This window comes from Aphis gossypii, chromosome 2 (genome assembly GCF_020184175.1).
Source record: "Aphis gossypii isolate Hap1 chromosome 2, ASM2018417v2, whole genome shotgun sequence".
Lineage (NCBI taxonomy): Eukaryota > Metazoa > Arthropoda > Insecta > Hemiptera > Aphididae > Aphis > Aphis gossypii.
In genome coordinates this window covers 52,602,877-52,621,872 of record NC_065531.1, presented here as the reverse complement: position 1 = coordinate 52,621,872, position 18,996 = coordinate 52,602,877, and the positions used below count along the sequence as shown (strand labels likewise).

The 18,996-nt window shown below is 23.6% G+C and overlaps 2 protein-coding genes across 5 annotated transcripts in view; one reads left to right on the top strand and one right to left on the bottom strand.

Moving 5' to 3' along the window:
- LOC114121834 (uncharacterized) overlaps positions 1-18,996 on the top strand; it is a 32,354-nt gene that overhangs the window by 3,273 nt on the left and 10,085 nt on the right. Inside the window, exons 1-15 of one of the 3 annotated variants that reach the window (XM_027984315.2) lie at positions 4,483-4,761; positions 11,208-11,390; positions 11,452-11,592; positions 11,907-12,089; positions 12,197-12,340; positions 12,406-12,720; positions 12,787-12,969; positions 13,033-13,164; positions 13,230-13,544; positions 13,967-14,149; positions 14,224-14,355; positions 14,428-14,757; positions 14,819-15,001; positions 15,125-15,262; positions 15,846-16,028. In XM_027984315.2, the coding sequence (XP_027840116.2) occupies positions 4,524-4,761; positions 11,208-11,390; positions 11,452-11,592; positions 11,907-12,089; positions 12,197-12,340; positions 12,406-12,720; positions 12,787-12,969; positions 13,033-13,164; positions 13,230-13,544; positions 13,967-14,149; positions 14,224-14,355; positions 14,428-14,757; positions 14,819-15,001; positions 15,125-15,262; positions 15,846-16,028 (2,983 nt within the window). In that variant the 5' untranslated portion in view covers positions 4,483-4,523. Of the gene's footprint in view, positions 1-4,482; positions 4,762-11,207; positions 11,391-11,451; positions 11,593-11,906; positions 12,090-12,196; positions 12,341-12,405; positions 12,721-12,786; positions 12,970-13,032; positions 13,165-13,229; positions 13,545-13,966; positions 14,150-14,223; positions 14,356-14,427; positions 14,758-14,818; positions 15,002-15,124; positions 15,263-15,845; positions 16,029-18,996 lie in introns of those variants that run through there. The other 2 variants (XM_050202262.1, XM_027984316.2) reach the window with 2 other exon arrangements.
- LOC114121811 (kynurenine 3-monooxygenase) overlaps positions 1-18,996 on the bottom strand; it is a 40,500-nt gene that overhangs the window by 11,680 nt on the left and 9,824 nt on the right. The gene's annotated exons all lie outside the window — the stretch shown is intronic.

The window sequence follows — 18,996 nt, the reverse complement described above, 5'->3', positions numbered from 1 at the left end:
AAATTTGACCCGGGCCCCAAAATTCCTAAGTTGGGCTCTGTAAACTGGTTTATTGCAAGATTAAAGTTCAAGAAGTTTAGTTTTATGTTATCAGAAATCATAGACACGTGGCATAGCCTGTGAATAAACACGTTTTTTTCCGTTACAGCGTTTGATTTTTCGAAAAGGAGTTATTGCCTTATCACCACGTTCTCCTGATTTAACAGCACCTGATTTTTTTTTGTTTTTTGAAGTATTCGCCAATGAGCCACATACACTACTAACGTTAAAAGAAAATATTACACAAGAAATTATACTCATCGATGTGCATAATATAGATTTAAATAAAGATATAATAACAATTAAATATAATCTTTATATTAAATAAAATATAATTTTTTTTATTACTTTGTATCTAATACTTTTATAAACTTCAATTAAAATTCTTCAGAACCCACTGGTTTAGCCTATACTTTTAAGCACAAAACTATTTGAATACTTAAACATATTAGGACTTTAAATTTCCACAATAACAAAATAAGTAATGAAAGAAAAAAATCTCAAATTCTTACACAGGTACCCCGGGAAAATAATATTGTGTTATTTATATAGGTTTTGGGTAATCCTAATCATAAGTTATTATTTAAAAAATAATGCTTTAATAAATAATAGTTCTACTACATAAAATATTATAACACTGTAAATTGAAAATATTTAAATCGAAATTAAAATGTTCAATAATATTTTTCCAATTTAAATTTTAGATGAAATACCTATTCATTTTTTAATTTTATGATTTTTATATTGTTGGCTGTTGCACAATATCGATTTTATCGTTACTTGTTTTGTAATTAAATTTTAAATATATATACATATATACTCGTATAAATATATTTTTAAATATCACTTACATTTTTACGATTTTAATTTAATTTCGAAATACGAGAAACCCGCCGTAGTTCCAACATCTATGCACATTGTTACGTGTGGTTATGAATCGGGTATAAACAAATAAAAATTTGTATAATACTTATTATTTATTACCTATCAATAAACAATATTATGGATCTATTGTTAAATTTCAAATTAAATTTTTTTTTATTAAATTTAAATCGTTTTGATTATAAGAACTTAAAAGGTTAGCAAGTGATTACCGCTCTGATGTACTAACAAGGTAGGTGTCGAGTATGTCACCGTAATTTTATGTTAAATTTGAATTCAATGATAGTATTTCATTCTTTACTAAAAATGATTCTGACCCAAGGTGAGCTTAGTAGGATCTGAATCAAATATCGTGTTATCTTTTTTTGATATTATTATTAGGTAAAATAATTTATTTTATTATCAGTAATACAGTAAGTTGAATTAATTTTTACCAAAAATGTCGAATTTTACCTACTTTGTACCTGCATAAAAAATTATTTACTTATAAGATATATAATGTCCTCACAAATAATATTTTTAAATTATAACAAAATAACGAATATTGTATTCATATTTTAAATATATAATTTCATTTTATTATCATAATTAAAACTAAAAATGTGTATGAAAAAAAAATTATACATATATATTTTCTCAACTATGTATGTGAAACTATATTAGGTAAATGTTCAAGCCTTAAATATAAAAATTGTACATCTTAAAAATTTTCAACTGTAAAGCAATTTTAAAATGTTGATTTTAACGAATTTTATTAAAATTTGAACTTCAAATGTTTTTAAAAATAAATTGTGAGTAGGTATGTATTTTAAATATTTTTATAAACCTATAAAAACAACTTATGTGGGATCTTGTATTTATAAATGTTCAAACTTTTTAACCGAGTAATTTTTTTTTATCGTTATTAATAGAAATAAAACAAAAAAAAATGTTTAATGTTTATAAATAACTAAAACAATGTTGATAAGTGTATTTTAAAATAATAAATGATAAGTTTTATTATGTATAGAAAATAATCGTTTAAAAATGTTGTGACATTTTCAGTGTCTATACTCTATAGTTATATTCATGTTTTAAATTACAACAAAATATCAAAAATTGTTTAAGGAGAAATAGACATTTTTAGGATGAATATTCAATGTTATAAAAAGTACACAAGTGGGTACCACTGTGCTCTACGCAAAGTATCATGTGGGTCACTATTATGGGTATGTTAAATTTTAATTCAATGATATATCATTGTTACGAAAAATGATTTTAAGCTAGACGGTTTGACAACTTAGGTATATAACAAACTATGTTAATTCATAATATGATTTCTTGGTATACATAGCTATTAAAAAAAAGTTATTTACTTTAATATTATGGTAGGTTGATATAATTTTTTCCAAAATATTATATTTATTATATTATTAATATTTAATTATTATAATAATACATAATATTTTATCGATTTATATAACTTAATATTTAAAAATAGATTCATAATAATATAAATATATAATACCTTAAAATAAATCAAAAATAGCATTGTATATAGTAAAAATCATTATAATAACATATACTTAAGTTTTAAATTTTCTAAATTTTAAAACTAAAATATAAAAGGAAAAAATATATATCGTTATAAAATAAATATATTCATTGTTCCGTTCAGAATTTAAAAATTTAAACTTTAAACACTTATAAGCTTATATTTGACTTTCGAATTTCGATAGATATTTTTTTATAAATATAGATAAAAAACCTTAAAATAACCTTGTAGGTATTTAATTTCATATTGATAATACAATATTATTGACGATTTTTATCAATATTTGAAAACAATTTCGAAATTAATATCAAGATCTGGTATATTATAAAAAAAAGAAGAATACCTAATCAATTTATTTCCTTGGAATTCAATCCGTATGCATCTTTAATTTCATTTTTTCTATTTCGTTGACATTTATATAGTTAGGTACTGGCTTGCTTTTATGGATCGTAGATGTGTGATACCCTAAAAACTTTCACAAAAAAAAGTTTATGTAACGCAAAAATTTTTTTTTTAATCAGACTAGTTCCTGAGATTAATATGTTCAAATATAAAAACTTTATAGATAATATATTATACAAGTTAGTTTATATTCAAAGATATCTGACTTTTCAGTAATCAGTAGAAATATTTTTTTTGTTTTCATTTAATTTGAATATTGTACAGTAAGTACAATATAGAAAACTTGAGTGAAATGTAAAATTGAAAGGTCATTAGAATTTTTAATTTTCTAGGTCACTTATCATATAGTTTTAACTTTAAAGTGTTTTTTTTTTTATAAGTAAAATATTAATGTACGTACTTATACATTGTATTATATTAAAAGTTTTAAATTATGAAAACATCGTATATACATTATTTCTATATTTGGTGTGATGTAGGTACTGATATGCAAGTTTACTAGCCTAACATTAGGATATGATAGAATCGTACACTCAGGATTACAACATTTAATATATTTGATTTAAGTAGGTACTAACTACTAATCAACATAAAAATATATTTTTAATTTCATTTCCCAGCAGAAAAGAGTATATAAAATACAAATACTTATCTAATAGTTAATACTACTTGTTTTGTAAGTGAATTTACATTTTTATTAAATAATAGTGCAAAAAATTAAAACTAAAAGAGCTTAGGTTTACAAATCAATAAATTATATATATATATATATATAAATTTATTAGGTTAGCTATATCTTTTTTTTTACTATGAATTCAAATTTAAAAATGTCTGCCAACTATTTTATGGTTACCCTTGAGCATATATTTTAAAATCTTGATGATAGTTTAGGATTATTAAGAAAGAACTATAAGTACCATTACCGTAAATTAAACTTGTTATTATATACTAAATAAGCGCACGGAAGTTATAATAATATAATATAAAATAATAAATAAAAGGTAAGTATATAGGTACAAATTTAGGTACTAACATAAAAATGTTAATTCATTATGAATTTCGATCAAATGAAACCATCGAGGATCATTTTGTTTGAAGTATAAATCATGATATTATATTTAAACTATTTCTGGAAAATAATTATTAATTTATCCATCAGTAGGTAGTCTCGAAGATCATCAGAGCGTTTTTCAGTTTTTTTTTTTTTAACTTTTAGTGAAATCAGATCTAGTTATGCACTACTTGACTACATAATACAATTTGGATTGTTCAAGATAGTACGATCAGTCTGAATTTATATGAGATGTAAAATTGAATGTGACTTGGCGGCCGTACAACACTGTTCGAGCTTGCTCAAAGCTCGCACGGGTGTAGGAGTGATTAGCGGCGGCGGTTCCTAAACAGACTATTGCCCAGGCACAGTGCGCGCGTTAGCTAGTCATGCGGCTGCTGGTCAGTACCAGTCTTCCGTTCCAAAAAAAAAATCGTAATATGTATTAAAAACTTCAATTGACATATTAACATACGTAAATCATAAAAAAAAAACATTTTTCTCGATTTCAGCTCTTTTCCGCCACCTCTGTGCTATTTATTATAAATATATTTTTTTCCCGTCCGTATCGAACGTCGAACAAACTCTCATTGATTTATTGATTCTCATATTAATATGATACGATTAACGTGGCACGGCTTCCTAGTCGTGATCGCGTTTACCGCAGTCGCACTCCAGCACCACGTGACCGCTAAAAAAGACTTACCAACCAGTGGATCTACGGCTTCAGCACCGGACCCGCCGGCAGCCGCGTACCGACCAAAAGACCACGCAGAACCCATAATAGAAGAAGTGACCGCCAAACAACTAGAACGAGTGTTAAATGAAAAGGACTACGTTGCCGTATTTTGGTGTAAGTAACGTTATGATATACATCTTTGACGTTTTTGCAGTATTATATTATATAAAATATAATATGTGAGCGTTTATTTATAAACGAAAAGTAGTTACTTATACGCCACGTGTATCAATTATCATATTTTTATTTTGTTTTACGTAACTATCTATACCATTAATATGTATAGCATAAAAAGAACCAATAAATTATGTATAAATAACTTGATCAGGAAATATAAATAAAACGAGAAGAATGACTGCTAAATTAAAGAATTTCAGCGAATAACGCATATGTCAAACGAGTGGATGTATATAAAATACTATTTTAGAGTATTTTGAGTAGGTATATATATGACTATACTACCTATACTTTATTTCAGTACATTATTAAATTGTTATATCACCTCCAAAATGATGTACTATAAAATGTTATAAGAGAACACTGGAGTTAGAAAAAACTTGTTCAGCTATTTGGCATAATCTATTAATCTTGCCCCAATTTTTAAGTTGGAGAGTTGGCAGCTTCATATAATATGAGTCACTGGCTGGGATTTCAATAATAAGAAAAAAAATTAATCTGTGAATGAATTGCCAAACTATTTTGTTAAAATAACAGAGATTTGGTTATAATTATCAAAATCAACTTAAATCAAGTTAAACATTAAAATTATTTAACGAAATAGAATCATAAAAAATTCGTAAAATCTATGAGGCGAAAAAATCTGTATATATGTGTAAAATATGTATGTTAATATTCAATGCCAAATCGTAATATGATACCATTTTTATGACGTACGTTATTATTAAACACAGTGTTTGTTTTTATATAATTTAATGAATGTAAAAGTATATATGTGTACGATTTTTATTTGAATGATTTTAAACAGATTTAGTTTTGGCATAGAATAAAGTCAAATAATGCTAATGGAATAATAGTTAAGTGTAAAAAAATAAAATAGTACGTCATTAATATTGATATACACATATATTGATAATCTTATTAATAGCTCTCCTATTAAAAACATTATTGTTAATCTAAAATGTAACCCAAACGTTGAAAACTTCAAGACGAAAGGGTCACGAAATTTTGAAAAAAAAAAATAGCGTTATAGGATAGTGGTTCTATTGTTGGCAATGTTTTCGGATTGTTTAAAAGCTGACCTTTCTAATGGAAGTATTCCGGTGGAGAAGAGAGAGAAATTTGGATTGTAAAACTCGCGACGGCCATGGTATTATTATGGTTACACTATCCCCTGACTGCTGTTGACGATTTTGCGGAGGCCGAGCGCCGGAGATAATAATAGCACACGCCTGACTCCATCTGAGGTAGTGTGGACCGTTTCATTTCATCTTTGCTGAACTGACATCACGCAACAGCTGTTTTTAAATGTTATAATCGTAAAAACCTCCGTTAAGATAATTTATATATGTATATAATATAAGGTTTTCAACGTAAACTATTTTATTACAATTGATTCAAATATATAAATTATTATTATTCATAGTTACACATGCACCATTCTTTTTTAGATAATTTATTTATTTTAACCAATGAATTAATTTAAATAATTGAATATGAATAATACTTCAAAAGATTTTTTTTCTATAGACACGTAATTGTTATACCTATCGTATGAACTCACGATCATATAAAATTATGGTATACTAAATTCGAAAAATATTTTGTTATTTTCTTTTGATTTTTAGCTTATATTATTTTTTATACATAATTTATAGAGAGGAAAATATTTGAATACTATTATGTATCTACTACCTATACTTAAGGTTTAAAATATAAAATTAAAACAAATAAACAACTTAATAAGTAATTTAAACATACCAATTATTATAAATTATTTTAAATTTTGATAATGATAAAAATATAGCGAAAAATAATATAGACCAATATTAGCAATATTAGCGTACATTTTTTAGCATAATTAAAATTGTTTTTAAAATTAAATATTTAATAACTCATTGTTGATAACAATCCTTTTCATTAGTCATTATAATTTATGAAATTATGTAAAAACCTCTAGTCTAAGTTTTATAGTAATGTTTATTTGAATTCGTTCTACAAATAGGTTAATATGTAAATGACTCTTTGACAGTTTATAATCTATAGTAAAAATAAATCAGTACATGTACATTTATTCAAATCGCTATTGAAACTAAACTAGGTAACAAAAGAACATATTTTTATATTATAAAAAGTAGAAAACAAATCAATGTCGCAAATACAAAATTAAAAACACATACTAGGTTAAAAGCTCATTTCTATACCTCATACAACGTATTTTCACATTATAAAATATTATAAACGAAAAAAATTATGTTGGCTATATTCATGCTTAAATATATATATATATATATATATATATATATTATATATATATATAAATACTATAATAATACTAATATATATATAAATACTTCGACAACGTAACTTTATTGCAGTGTGTCCATCATACTACATAAAAGAAAAAATATGTAAGAAAATAAAAAAGTTTATTTTTTATAATTTTTTATTTTACTTACAAAGTTTATTTTACCATTCTAAAAACTTATGTAAATACAGAGTATTGGGGCAGTGGATCTGACGATTTAAAGAGTCCTTTGGCTATACACTAAAATACATAAGATAAACTGGCAGAGCCCAATTTAGGGAGGGCTAGGGGGGACTGCAGCCCCGGGCCTCGATATTATTATAATTTAAGTTGATAATTTAGAATTTAGATAATAATTAATTTTGGGGCCCCATTAGAAAATTTGACCCGGGCCCCAAAATTCCTAAGTTGGGCTCTGTAAACTGGTTTATTGCAAGATTAAAGTTCAAGAAGTTTAGTTTTATGTTATCAGAAATCATAGACACGTGGCATAGCCTGTGAATAAACACGTTTTTTTCCGTTACAGCGTTTGATTTTTCGAAAAGGAGTTATTGCCTTATCACCACGTTCTCCTGATTTAACAGCACCTGATTTTTTTTTGTTTTTTGAAGTATTCGCCAATGAGCCACATACACTACTAACGTTAAAAGAAAATATTACACAAGAAATTATACTCATCGATGTGCATAATATAGATTTAAATAAAGATATAATAACAATTAAATATAATCTTTATATTAAATAAAATATAATTTTTTTTATTACTTTGTATCTAATACTTTTATAAACTTCAATTAAAATTCTTCAGAACCCACTGGTTTAGCCTATACTTTTAAGCACAAAACTATTTGAATACTTAAACATATTAGGACTTTAAATTTCCACAATAACAAAATAAGTAATGAAAGAAAAAATCTCAAATTCTTACACAGGTACCCCGGGAAAATAATATTGTGTTATTTATATAGGTTTTGGGTAATCCTAATCATAAGTTATTATTTAAAAAATAATGCTTTAATAAATAATAGTTCTACTACATAAAATATTATAACACTGTAAATTGAAAATATTTAAATCGAAATTAAAATGTTCAATAATATTTTTCCAATTTAAATTTTAGATGAAATACCTATTCATTTTTTAATTTTATGATTTTTATATTGTTGGCTGTTGCACAATATCGATTTTATCGTTACTTGTTTTGTAATTAAATTTTAAATATATATACATATATACTCGTATAAATATATTTTTAAATATCACTTACATTTTTACGATTTTAATTTAATTTCGAAATACGAGAAACCCGCCGTAGTTCCAACATCTATGCACATTGTTACGTGTGGTTATGAATCGGGTATAAACAAATAAAAATTTGTATAATACTTATTATTTATTACCTATCAATAAACAATATTATGGATCTATTGTTAAATTTCAAATTAAATTTTTTTTATTAAATTTAAATCGTTTTGATTATAAGAACTTAAAAGGTTAGCAAGTGATTACCGCTCTGATGTACTAACAAGGTAGGTGTCGAGTATGTCACCGTAATTTTATGTTAAATTTGAATTCAATGATAGTATTTCATTCTTTACTAAAAATGATTCTGACCCAAGGTGAGCTTAGTAGGATCTGAATCAAATATCGTGTTATCTTTTTTGATATTATTATTAGGTAAAATAATTTATTTTATTATCAGTAATACAGTAAGTTGAATTAATTTTACCAAAAATGTCGAATTTTACCTACTTTGTACCTGCATAAAAAATTATTTACTTATAAGATATATAATGTCCTCACAAATAATATTTTTAAATTATAACAAAATAACGAATATTGTATTCATATTTTAATATATATTTCATTTTATTATCATAATTAAAACTAAAAATGTGTATGAAAAAAAAATTATACATATATATTTTCTCAACTATGTATGTGAAACTATATTAGGTAAATGTTCAAGCCTTAAATATAAAAATTGTACATCTTAAAAATTTTCAACTGTAAAGCAATTTTAAAATGTTGATTTTAACGAATTTTATTAAAATTTGAACTTCAAATGTTTTTAAAAATAAATTGTGAGTAGGTATGTATTTTAAATATTTTTATAAACCTATAAAAACAACTTATGTGGGATCTTGTATTTATAAATGTTCAAACTTTTTAACCGAGTAATTTTTTTTATCGTTATTAATAGAAATAAAACAAAAAAAAATGTTTAATGTTTATAAATAACTAAAACAATGTTGATAAGTGTATTTTAAAATAATAAATGATAAGTTTTATTATGTATAGAAAATAATCGTTTAAAAATGTTGTGACATTTTCAGTGTCTATACTCTATTTATATTCATGTTTTAAATTACAACAAAATATCAAAAATTGTTTAAGGAGAAATAGACATTTTTAGGATGAATATTCAATGTTATAAAAAGTACACAAGTGGGTACCACTGTGCTCTACGCAAAGTATCATGTGGGTCACTATTATGGGTATGTTAAATTTTAATTCAATGATATATATATTGTTACGAAAAATGATTTTAAGCTAGACGGTTTGACAACTTAGGTATATAACAAACTATGTTAATTCATAATATGATTTCTTGGTATACATAGCTATTAAAAAAAAGTTATTTACTTTAATATTATGGTAGGTTGATATAATTTTTTCCAAAATATTATATTTATTATATTATTAATATTTAATTATTATAATAATACATAATATTTTATCGATTTATATAACTTAATATTTAAAAATAGATTCATAATAATATAAATATATAATACCTTAAAATAAATCAAAAATAGCATTGTATATAGTAAAAATCATTATAATAACATATACTTAAGTTTTAAATTTTCTAAATTTTAAAACTAAAATATAAAAGGAAAAAATATATCGTTATAAAATAATATATTCATTGTTCCGTTCAGAATTTAAAAATTTAAACTTTAAACACTTATAAGCTTATTTTGACTTTCGAATTTCGATAGATATTTTTTTATAAATATAGATAAAAAACCTTAAAATAACCTTGTAGGTATTTAATTTCATATTGATAATACAATATTATTGACGATTTTTATCAATATTTGAAAACAATTTCGAAATTAATATCAAGATCTGGTATATTATAAAAAAAAGAAGAATACTATTCAAGAAATGTCTATTTACTAAAATTCAATTTTGTACTAATAGATTTAAAATTTAAACTTATATTTTCTAGGTTGCTCTTCACTACACCTTAAATTTAAAATTCAGCAACGTCTTATTTAATCAATATTTAATAATTTAATATTTATGATCGTTAGGAATTTTTAGGAAGTTATTCTGCTTTAGATTATAAAATTAAAAATATAAATTATTATTTAAAAATCAATAGTTGACTCAAAAAGGTGCAAATAATAAAGAAGTTCAATGTAAGATGTTAGAAGGAAATTTAATTTTTTTGTATATTATTGTTTTAAAATAAATAATAATTGTGTACATACCATACACAAATAAAATAATTATCTTTTATATTTTATATTTTTTGTATTCAAAAATTCTAAATGAATTTAAATTACTATGGATAGGTTAGGTTTATTTTAATATTTAAATTAAATATTTCCACCTATTTGTATACATTAATTATGTCGTATTAATATATTAAATGGGTCATACAAATAATGATAATCTATTACTACTATTATTTAGAAGTAATAGCTAAATAAAATTACTATCTACAGAAATTTATAAATTTATATTTTGTTTTATATTTTTTCAAACGTTTTTACTACTGAATATTTAATTCTCAAAATTTGTTTCTTTGTACAATCGAGGTTTATTTATCACGTAATAACGCCACATTGACAATCATAAAATAAACTAGAATAGTTAATATTAACTATTGATAATAAAACTAGACTGTTTGTATGATTGATATTCAATTTTATTATTATTATTTATTTATTTATTTTTTTTTTTGATAGTATTGAAAAAATAACAAAAATATTTATTATAACATATTTTAAATATTTTTATTTTAAGTAAACTTATATATTGGAATAATTTATGTGTATAGATACTAGAAGCTGTCATACTTGTGACAAAGTACTAGAGGAACTTGAAAATATTGATGACGATACTGACACGTTTGGAGTTGATTTTGTAAAAATTAATGATAAAAGACTAGCTAAACATTATGGAATCAAAAATTTTCCAGCTCTTACCTACTTCCGAAAAAAAGAACCAATCATTTATGAAGGTATGTACATTTAAAATCATATGTTTTATTAAACTATTATAGTTTTATGTGATAATTATAGGAGACTTAATGGATGAAGATTCAGTATTAGAATTTTTAACTAGTTTAGAAGCTTTAGATTTACCAGATCGTATTGAGGAAGTAAACTCAAAAATATTACAAAAAATTATTGAAGATACGGATTATGTAGCTGTTTTGTTCTGTAAGTAAAAAAAAATATCGTAAAAATTACATTACAAAATAAATAAACAAAATAATACACAAATATATAAAACATTGAAATCAAAACATTACATTGAATTAGGTCCTGAACGATCAGAATGCACTTTAAAGGATATCCGTAAGTGAAATGGTTGTAAGCTGTGACCCCCATTTCAGCTTTTAACCTCGGCACCCCCTTTAGAAATGTATTACCTTTCATAGCTTTATCCACGCAATATAGCGAGAGCATTTATCTGATTTATCTGATTTTTAAATTATTTGATTGTATTGTTAATATTATGATTATTATTTCAGATAAGGCAGGCTGCAAAAAATGTGCAAAAGCATTGCAAGAATTGGAAAATATTGATGATGAAGCAGATCAGCTGGGGATTGGGTTCGTAAAAATACATGACTCAAGTTTAGCAGATGAGTACAATTTAGGGGACTTGCCGAAGTTGGTTTACTATCGGCATCAAATACCAATTGTTTATGAACGTCAGTGGTTTGTCTAAAGACACATTTATATTATATTATAATAGTTGGACCTATATAACATGTATTTATGAATGCGATTGTTAAAATCTTAAAATTTAAAAATTTAGATGAATTAACTAAAGAAGAAGATGTACTTGAGTGGTTAGTACAAAATAAGTCTACAGGAGACGAAGAAGATGTTATTGAAGACGTTACATCAAAAACATTAGATACACTTATTGGCTCTGTTGATAATCTTGTAGTTTTGTTTTGTAAGGTTTATAAATAGGTTTAATATTATGTATCATAGTCACAATAAACTATTGCATTTTTTTAGATGATAATGATGACGAAGATTCTTTAAGAGTTTTGAACGAATTAGAAAAAATTGATGACGATTGTGACCGTCATGGAATTCAATTTGTAAAAATTGAGGATCCACAAGCAGCTTCTTCATTTGGTTTAAAATCAGTGCCAGCAGTTGTTTACTTTGAAAAACAAATACCAAACATTTACGACGGTGATATTGAAAATGAAGACGCTTTATTACATTGGCTTATTGATCAACTTCAAAAAGATGAAATTGAAGACATTACAAATGAAATGATGGATCGTCTTATTAAAGAAGGAAAAAATATTGCAGTTCTGTTCTGTATGTAATTGTTGTGTATAAATAGTATAAAAAATTATAAATTTTAATTTATACTTAAACTTTTAGATGATAATAACGATAAAAAATCTCAAAAAGCATTAAATGAACTTGAAAATATTGATGATGAGTGTGATACACTTGGGATTGTATTTGTAAAAATTGATGATGATGAAGAAGCAAAACTCTATGGAATTGAAGAACTACCAGCTTTATTATACTTTGAAAATGGAGTACCAACACTTTATAATGGTATATAATGTTTATTCATTAAATATTAAAATATACATATGAATATTTTAATTTATATTTCAGGCAACTTGGAAGATGAAGACAAAGTATTGGAATGGCTTAGTTACCAAATAAAACACGACGAAATAGAAGATGTAACAGATGAAATGCTTGATATACTAATAAATAAATTATCAAACGTGGCTGTATTGTTTTGTAAGTTAAACATATTTATATTTACTCAACAAAAAATATATTATTTAATTTATGTTGGTTTTTAGATGATAAAAACCAAAAAAAAAGCCAAAAGGTTTTAGCTGAATTGGAAAATATCGATGATGAATGTGATCAAAGTGGAATCGCGTTCGTAAAAATTTGTAATATTGACGAAGCTCGAGAATATGGCATTACAACAGTACCGAAACTTATGTATTTTGAAAAAAGAATTCCACATTTATACAATGGTGATTTACTTAAAGAAGAAGAAGTTTTAAGTTGGCTAATACACCAAAAAAGACATTCAGAGATACCTGAAGTTACGGATGAAATTGTTGATAAACTCATTGAGTCTGAATCTTATTTAGCAGTATTATTTTGTAAGTACTATTATTAAATATGATATAATTTACTAATAATAATATAATAATAATAACTAAAAAAAATTATAAATATTAATAATATATTTACTAATTTACCAATATAATCTACTAACTAAATAATTATTAATAATTAATAAAAACATATAGGTAGATATGTATACATATAATAGTTATTATTATTATTTACTAACATATCACATATCGCAATAATTTTAAAAATGGAAGTTATTTTGATTTTAGTCTTAAGATGTGTTTGAAAAGTCATAAATGTATAGATATAACTAAATTAATGATTGTTAATTATATAAATACATTATGATCGTAATAATATTATATTTCCAACTGAGTTTTAATTTTTACATAATTATATAATTAATATTTTAAAATCTAAATTATTGCATTAAACTTGTTTAAAATAGATGATAAGGATGATAGAGAAGACATTCGTATATTAAATGAATTAGAAAATATTGATGATGAATTAGAAAAAGAAGGTATTGTAATTGTACGATTGGATGATGCGAATGAAGCTAAAGAGTATGGCATAGATCATTTACCTACGTTAGTATATTTCGAAAATAAAATTCCCGCTATATATGAAGGTATTTAATTTTATTTATTTACATAATATAATTTATATATTTTTGCAATTAACATCGCGTAATTGTAATCTCAGGTGATCTTATAAATGAGGAACAAGTATTAAAATGGCTCATTGAACAAAAAACTACCGCAACCATCGAAGAAGTTACTGACGAGATACTCAAAACCCTCATTGCTGATCATGAATACGTTTTGGTTTACTTTAGTTAGTATCTTACAACAAATAAATTCTATACATATTCATTTTTTATTAATTAAAATGCTTTATTCAATTTAGGTGGAAGATGTGAAGAAGGAGAAGAATGTGATAGCATACTCGATGGCTTTGAAAATATCGATGATGAATTAGATGAAACTGGGATTGTATTTGTAACTACCGAAGACGCATCCATTGCTAGAGAATATGGACTTAGAACATTCCCTTCACTAGTATTTTTTAGAAATAAAGAACCATTAGTTTATACAGGTGATTTGGAAGATGAAGATGAAGTATTGACTTGGCTTATAGATGAAGAGACTCTTAAGGTGCCTGGACGAATTGAAGAAGTTAATACTAAAATGTTGGAGAAAATATTAAATGAAAAACAATTTGTTGTTGTATTTTTTTGTATGTTTTTCAACATGCATATGTTGTTTAAAGACTATAGTAAATGTATAAATTATTTTAGACAAGGAAGGAGATAAAAAAAGTCAAAAAATAATATCAGAGTTGGAAAATATTGACGATGAGTGTGAGGAAAAAAATATTCAATTTTTAAAAACTTCTGATAACGGAATAGAAAAAGAATATGATCTTCCAGGCTTACCATCATTATTATTTTATAGGAATAAATTCCGAAAAATTTACACAGGTGAAAATATGAATATATAAAATATATATATTATATGAAAAAACTTGATGATATTATAATGATGTATTATCTAAGATACAAATATGTAATAAGTATAATAACATAAAATATTATGTTTAACAGGCGATCTGATGCATGAAGAAGCAATTTTAGAATGGGTTCTCGACTTGCACGAGTCTGAACCAGATTTTATTGAAAGTGTTGATAGAAAAACGCTGCAAACTTTAATCAATGATGTCGAACACTTAGCAGTTTTCTTTTGTACGTATAAAATATAATACATTTTAATACATTCATCATACTATACTATAGGTATGGGAATTTCTAATAGATTATTGTATGAACCATAATAATATTTTGAGTATCAAAATCATTCTATTAAAAATTAAAATTCTAAACTATTCACTTATTCATAATTAACTTATTTAAAATTATCTAAATATATAATTTATATTGCGTATAACGTAGTTATTTCATAAGTATATTAACACTTACCAAAATATTAGTAATGTAGGTACTAATATATAGTAATTTTTTTTTATGAATCTATAAATCTAAAAATTATGCATGTACAGCTAAATAGTAATCAACACTCAGTTCTTTCTTATATTTTCTTAAATTAAGAGTGATTAAAAACATAAATACAAAATCATAGTATTGTCTTATTGGACAAAAAAAAAAGACTATCGTATATCAAATAAGTAGCAAAATGTTGCTTTTTGTTTTATTTAGTTGTTATTATGAGTAATACTCAATAATCATGTTTATTTATAGTTAAGTATTTAGGTATTTAAGTCAAAACCATTATTATATTATTAAAAAATAAATTCATATATTTTTATAGACGATGATAAATGTGAAGCTTGTCCTAGTATATTGGAAGAGTTAGAAACTATAGATGATGACACTGATAAGGAAGGTATTCAATTCGTTAAGTCAACTGACTCAAAGTTGGCATCAGAAATTGGTATTTTTAGTTTTCCCGCTTTGGTATACTATGAAACTGGAGTTCCAATCATGTATGACGGTAAGTTTTTAAAGTTAAATAAGTATAAATTCTGGATAAAATAATAAAATATTGAATATAATTTAAATCTTTTTCAAATTACTTGATACAATAATTATTGGTTAAATTATTAACTTATCATGATAAAAGACTGACTCGAATATTTGTTTGATTATTTACTAGTATATTATGCTATAATATGTTTATATTTAATTGTATTTTATAACACATATATATATATACTGTAAACTATAATATTTATGAGTATATATTGCAATTATAAATTTAACTATTTAAGTTAATTTTAATTTAGTACTACCTATTTCATTGTAATAAGGAAAAGAAATAAGTGTCATATGATAGAATGATAATGAATTATAAAATATATTTATTTATTTTTATACAAATGCTATTTCCAGTTGATAAATAAATAACTTTAAAAAATTTTAATTAATTTTTATATCATTTTTATTTTTATTATTTCATATGTCTTTTATAACTACATATATGTTACTGTCAATACAGAAAATTCTGTCAATAAATATAATGAATAGACGATGTAGGTAAATACCTAACACCGAGATACACCAGACATTATTGATTATCGGTGTACTGCATATTTCCGTAATAAATTGACCGATAAATTTATTTATTCGTCGTTATTTCTCGAGTAGATTATTGATTAATCAATTTATGAAACTTTAAATAGGTATATTACAACTTTTTGATAGTGATAGGGATTGGGAACATTTGTAAATTAAAAAAATGGATACTGTGGCTTTTGGATAACATGCAAATTTCAGAAATGTTCATATAAATGTATACGTACTAGTTATCGGAACAGGAAAAAATTGAGATTAAATACTTTTTAAATAATTGGATGGTTGGAAAAATTGAGATATATGTATTCTGCTTTTTCTACTTTAATTTTGATATTATGCTTAAAAAAAAAAAGTACATAATATGTGTATACATATATGTCGTATGTAAAATATTTTTCAATTTTAAATAATATAATATATTTTTTATAATAATAGTAATATTAATTTTGTAATACTTTATAGATAATAGTTATAACTAAATAGTTATTAGGTACTATTACCTATGTTGGAATGTAAAATTCTTAAAGTAAAAATTTTTAAAACATATAAAATACAATCTTCTTATTCTGATTCAATACGAGTATAACATGAAATGTATTTCATAAAACAAACGGCTTCAGAAAAAATTACAAAATACATTGAAATCCCAGCCTTACTAATAAATATAATATATTATAGGTAATTATAATATTTATTATACGAAAATTTGTTGATTAAAGTGTAATAGATTGTATTAAGTATTATTCTAATAAATAAATTAATAAGATAAATGTCAACACTAACTAACCGAATTATCCATTATTAATAGTCAATAATTATTAGTCATTACCCATTATACATTATTACTTACATTAACAATTATTATTGATCAACAACATTGAAGGTAGCATAATATAGGTATTATAACATTAAAACATACTGTTTTGTTTCTTTCAATTTAATGGAAGTTCTTCTAAGGTTAATAAAAATATTTTTTTAAATACATTTAATGACAATATCATGTAGTATAATTTATCTCAGGAATTAAAATTATTCCAAGGCAGAGTTGACGAAATTATATTATTTCAACATAATATAAGTGGGTCATATAGGTATTGTAAACTATAATAGTAATACCTTGAACTTTAGAAAATTTCACAATATAATGAAAATGCTGAAAGCTTACTAAGAAATCGGAAATATAAAATAAATCAATAATCGTATTTATTTATCATTCTATCATAGAATAAACTATCACATTGTAAACTCTTGTACATAATACAATGAGCAAGTTTATGTTATTAATGTGTATTGTTTATAAACGTGTAGATAATATGTACCTACGCGTATATAATAAAGTATTTATACAACAGGTTAAATACTCAATAAACATATTATAATCAATATGAATAATTATTATATGTAATACAAAACATTTGAAATAGTTTGATGTATTAGTATAAATAGTATTTAATTTTTATACACGTAAAGCCTATAAACATAATTTTAAATTCATAAAAATATGGTTATACATTTATAATTTATATTAAGGTATACTAAATATAGTGTGTATTGTATGTAATTTATGTATAAGTAAAATTATTGTCTAAAAAATTATTATATTATAAAATAATTTTCTATAATATTATTATATTGTACTTAGGTAACCTTAAGAATAGCGGGAAAGTGTTAAGTTGGCTAATTGATCAAAAAAGTAAGCGATATCTACGTGTTAATGTATTTAAATGATTTAAAATAATTGTAAAGCATTTGTCCCAATAATCATGATCGTTGTATCGTATTCAGGTGGTCAAAAAAAAACTCAAGATCCAAAATCGACTAAATATTTGCAAAAAATTGAACATACAGGTATTTAAATTTAAAAAAAAAAACCTCGCGTGCTTGAATGCGTAAAAAAAGTCTTAATGTTAAATTAGATATCTGATGCTGATTTTCTAAAAATATAAATAGGCAGCTGTCCAGTAGCTAATTATAATAACAAAATATTTTTAACATGGTTTCTCTCTAATCCTATCTAGATGACCTAATTTCATAAAGTGATGATTTCATAGAGATTTTATTTTATTTATATATCAAATTTTAATAATTAACGTAAAACTATAAAATATCTACTTAAACAATTTCTCTACTAAATTCAATATTAATTAAAAATATATACTTTGTAAATGTTGTATATTTAAATATGTTGTTAATCAATCTTATCCATATAATGTATATAATATAATATATTTCATAATAATACATTTATATTAATTAAAAAAATTCGAAATACTTTAATTGTTGAAATATGCATACAAAAATAGACACCTATAGTTAGAAATGGCAAACAAAATTGTTGATTTTTTTGAAATGTACTTAGGTATAAATTATTTCAGAATCAAACAAAA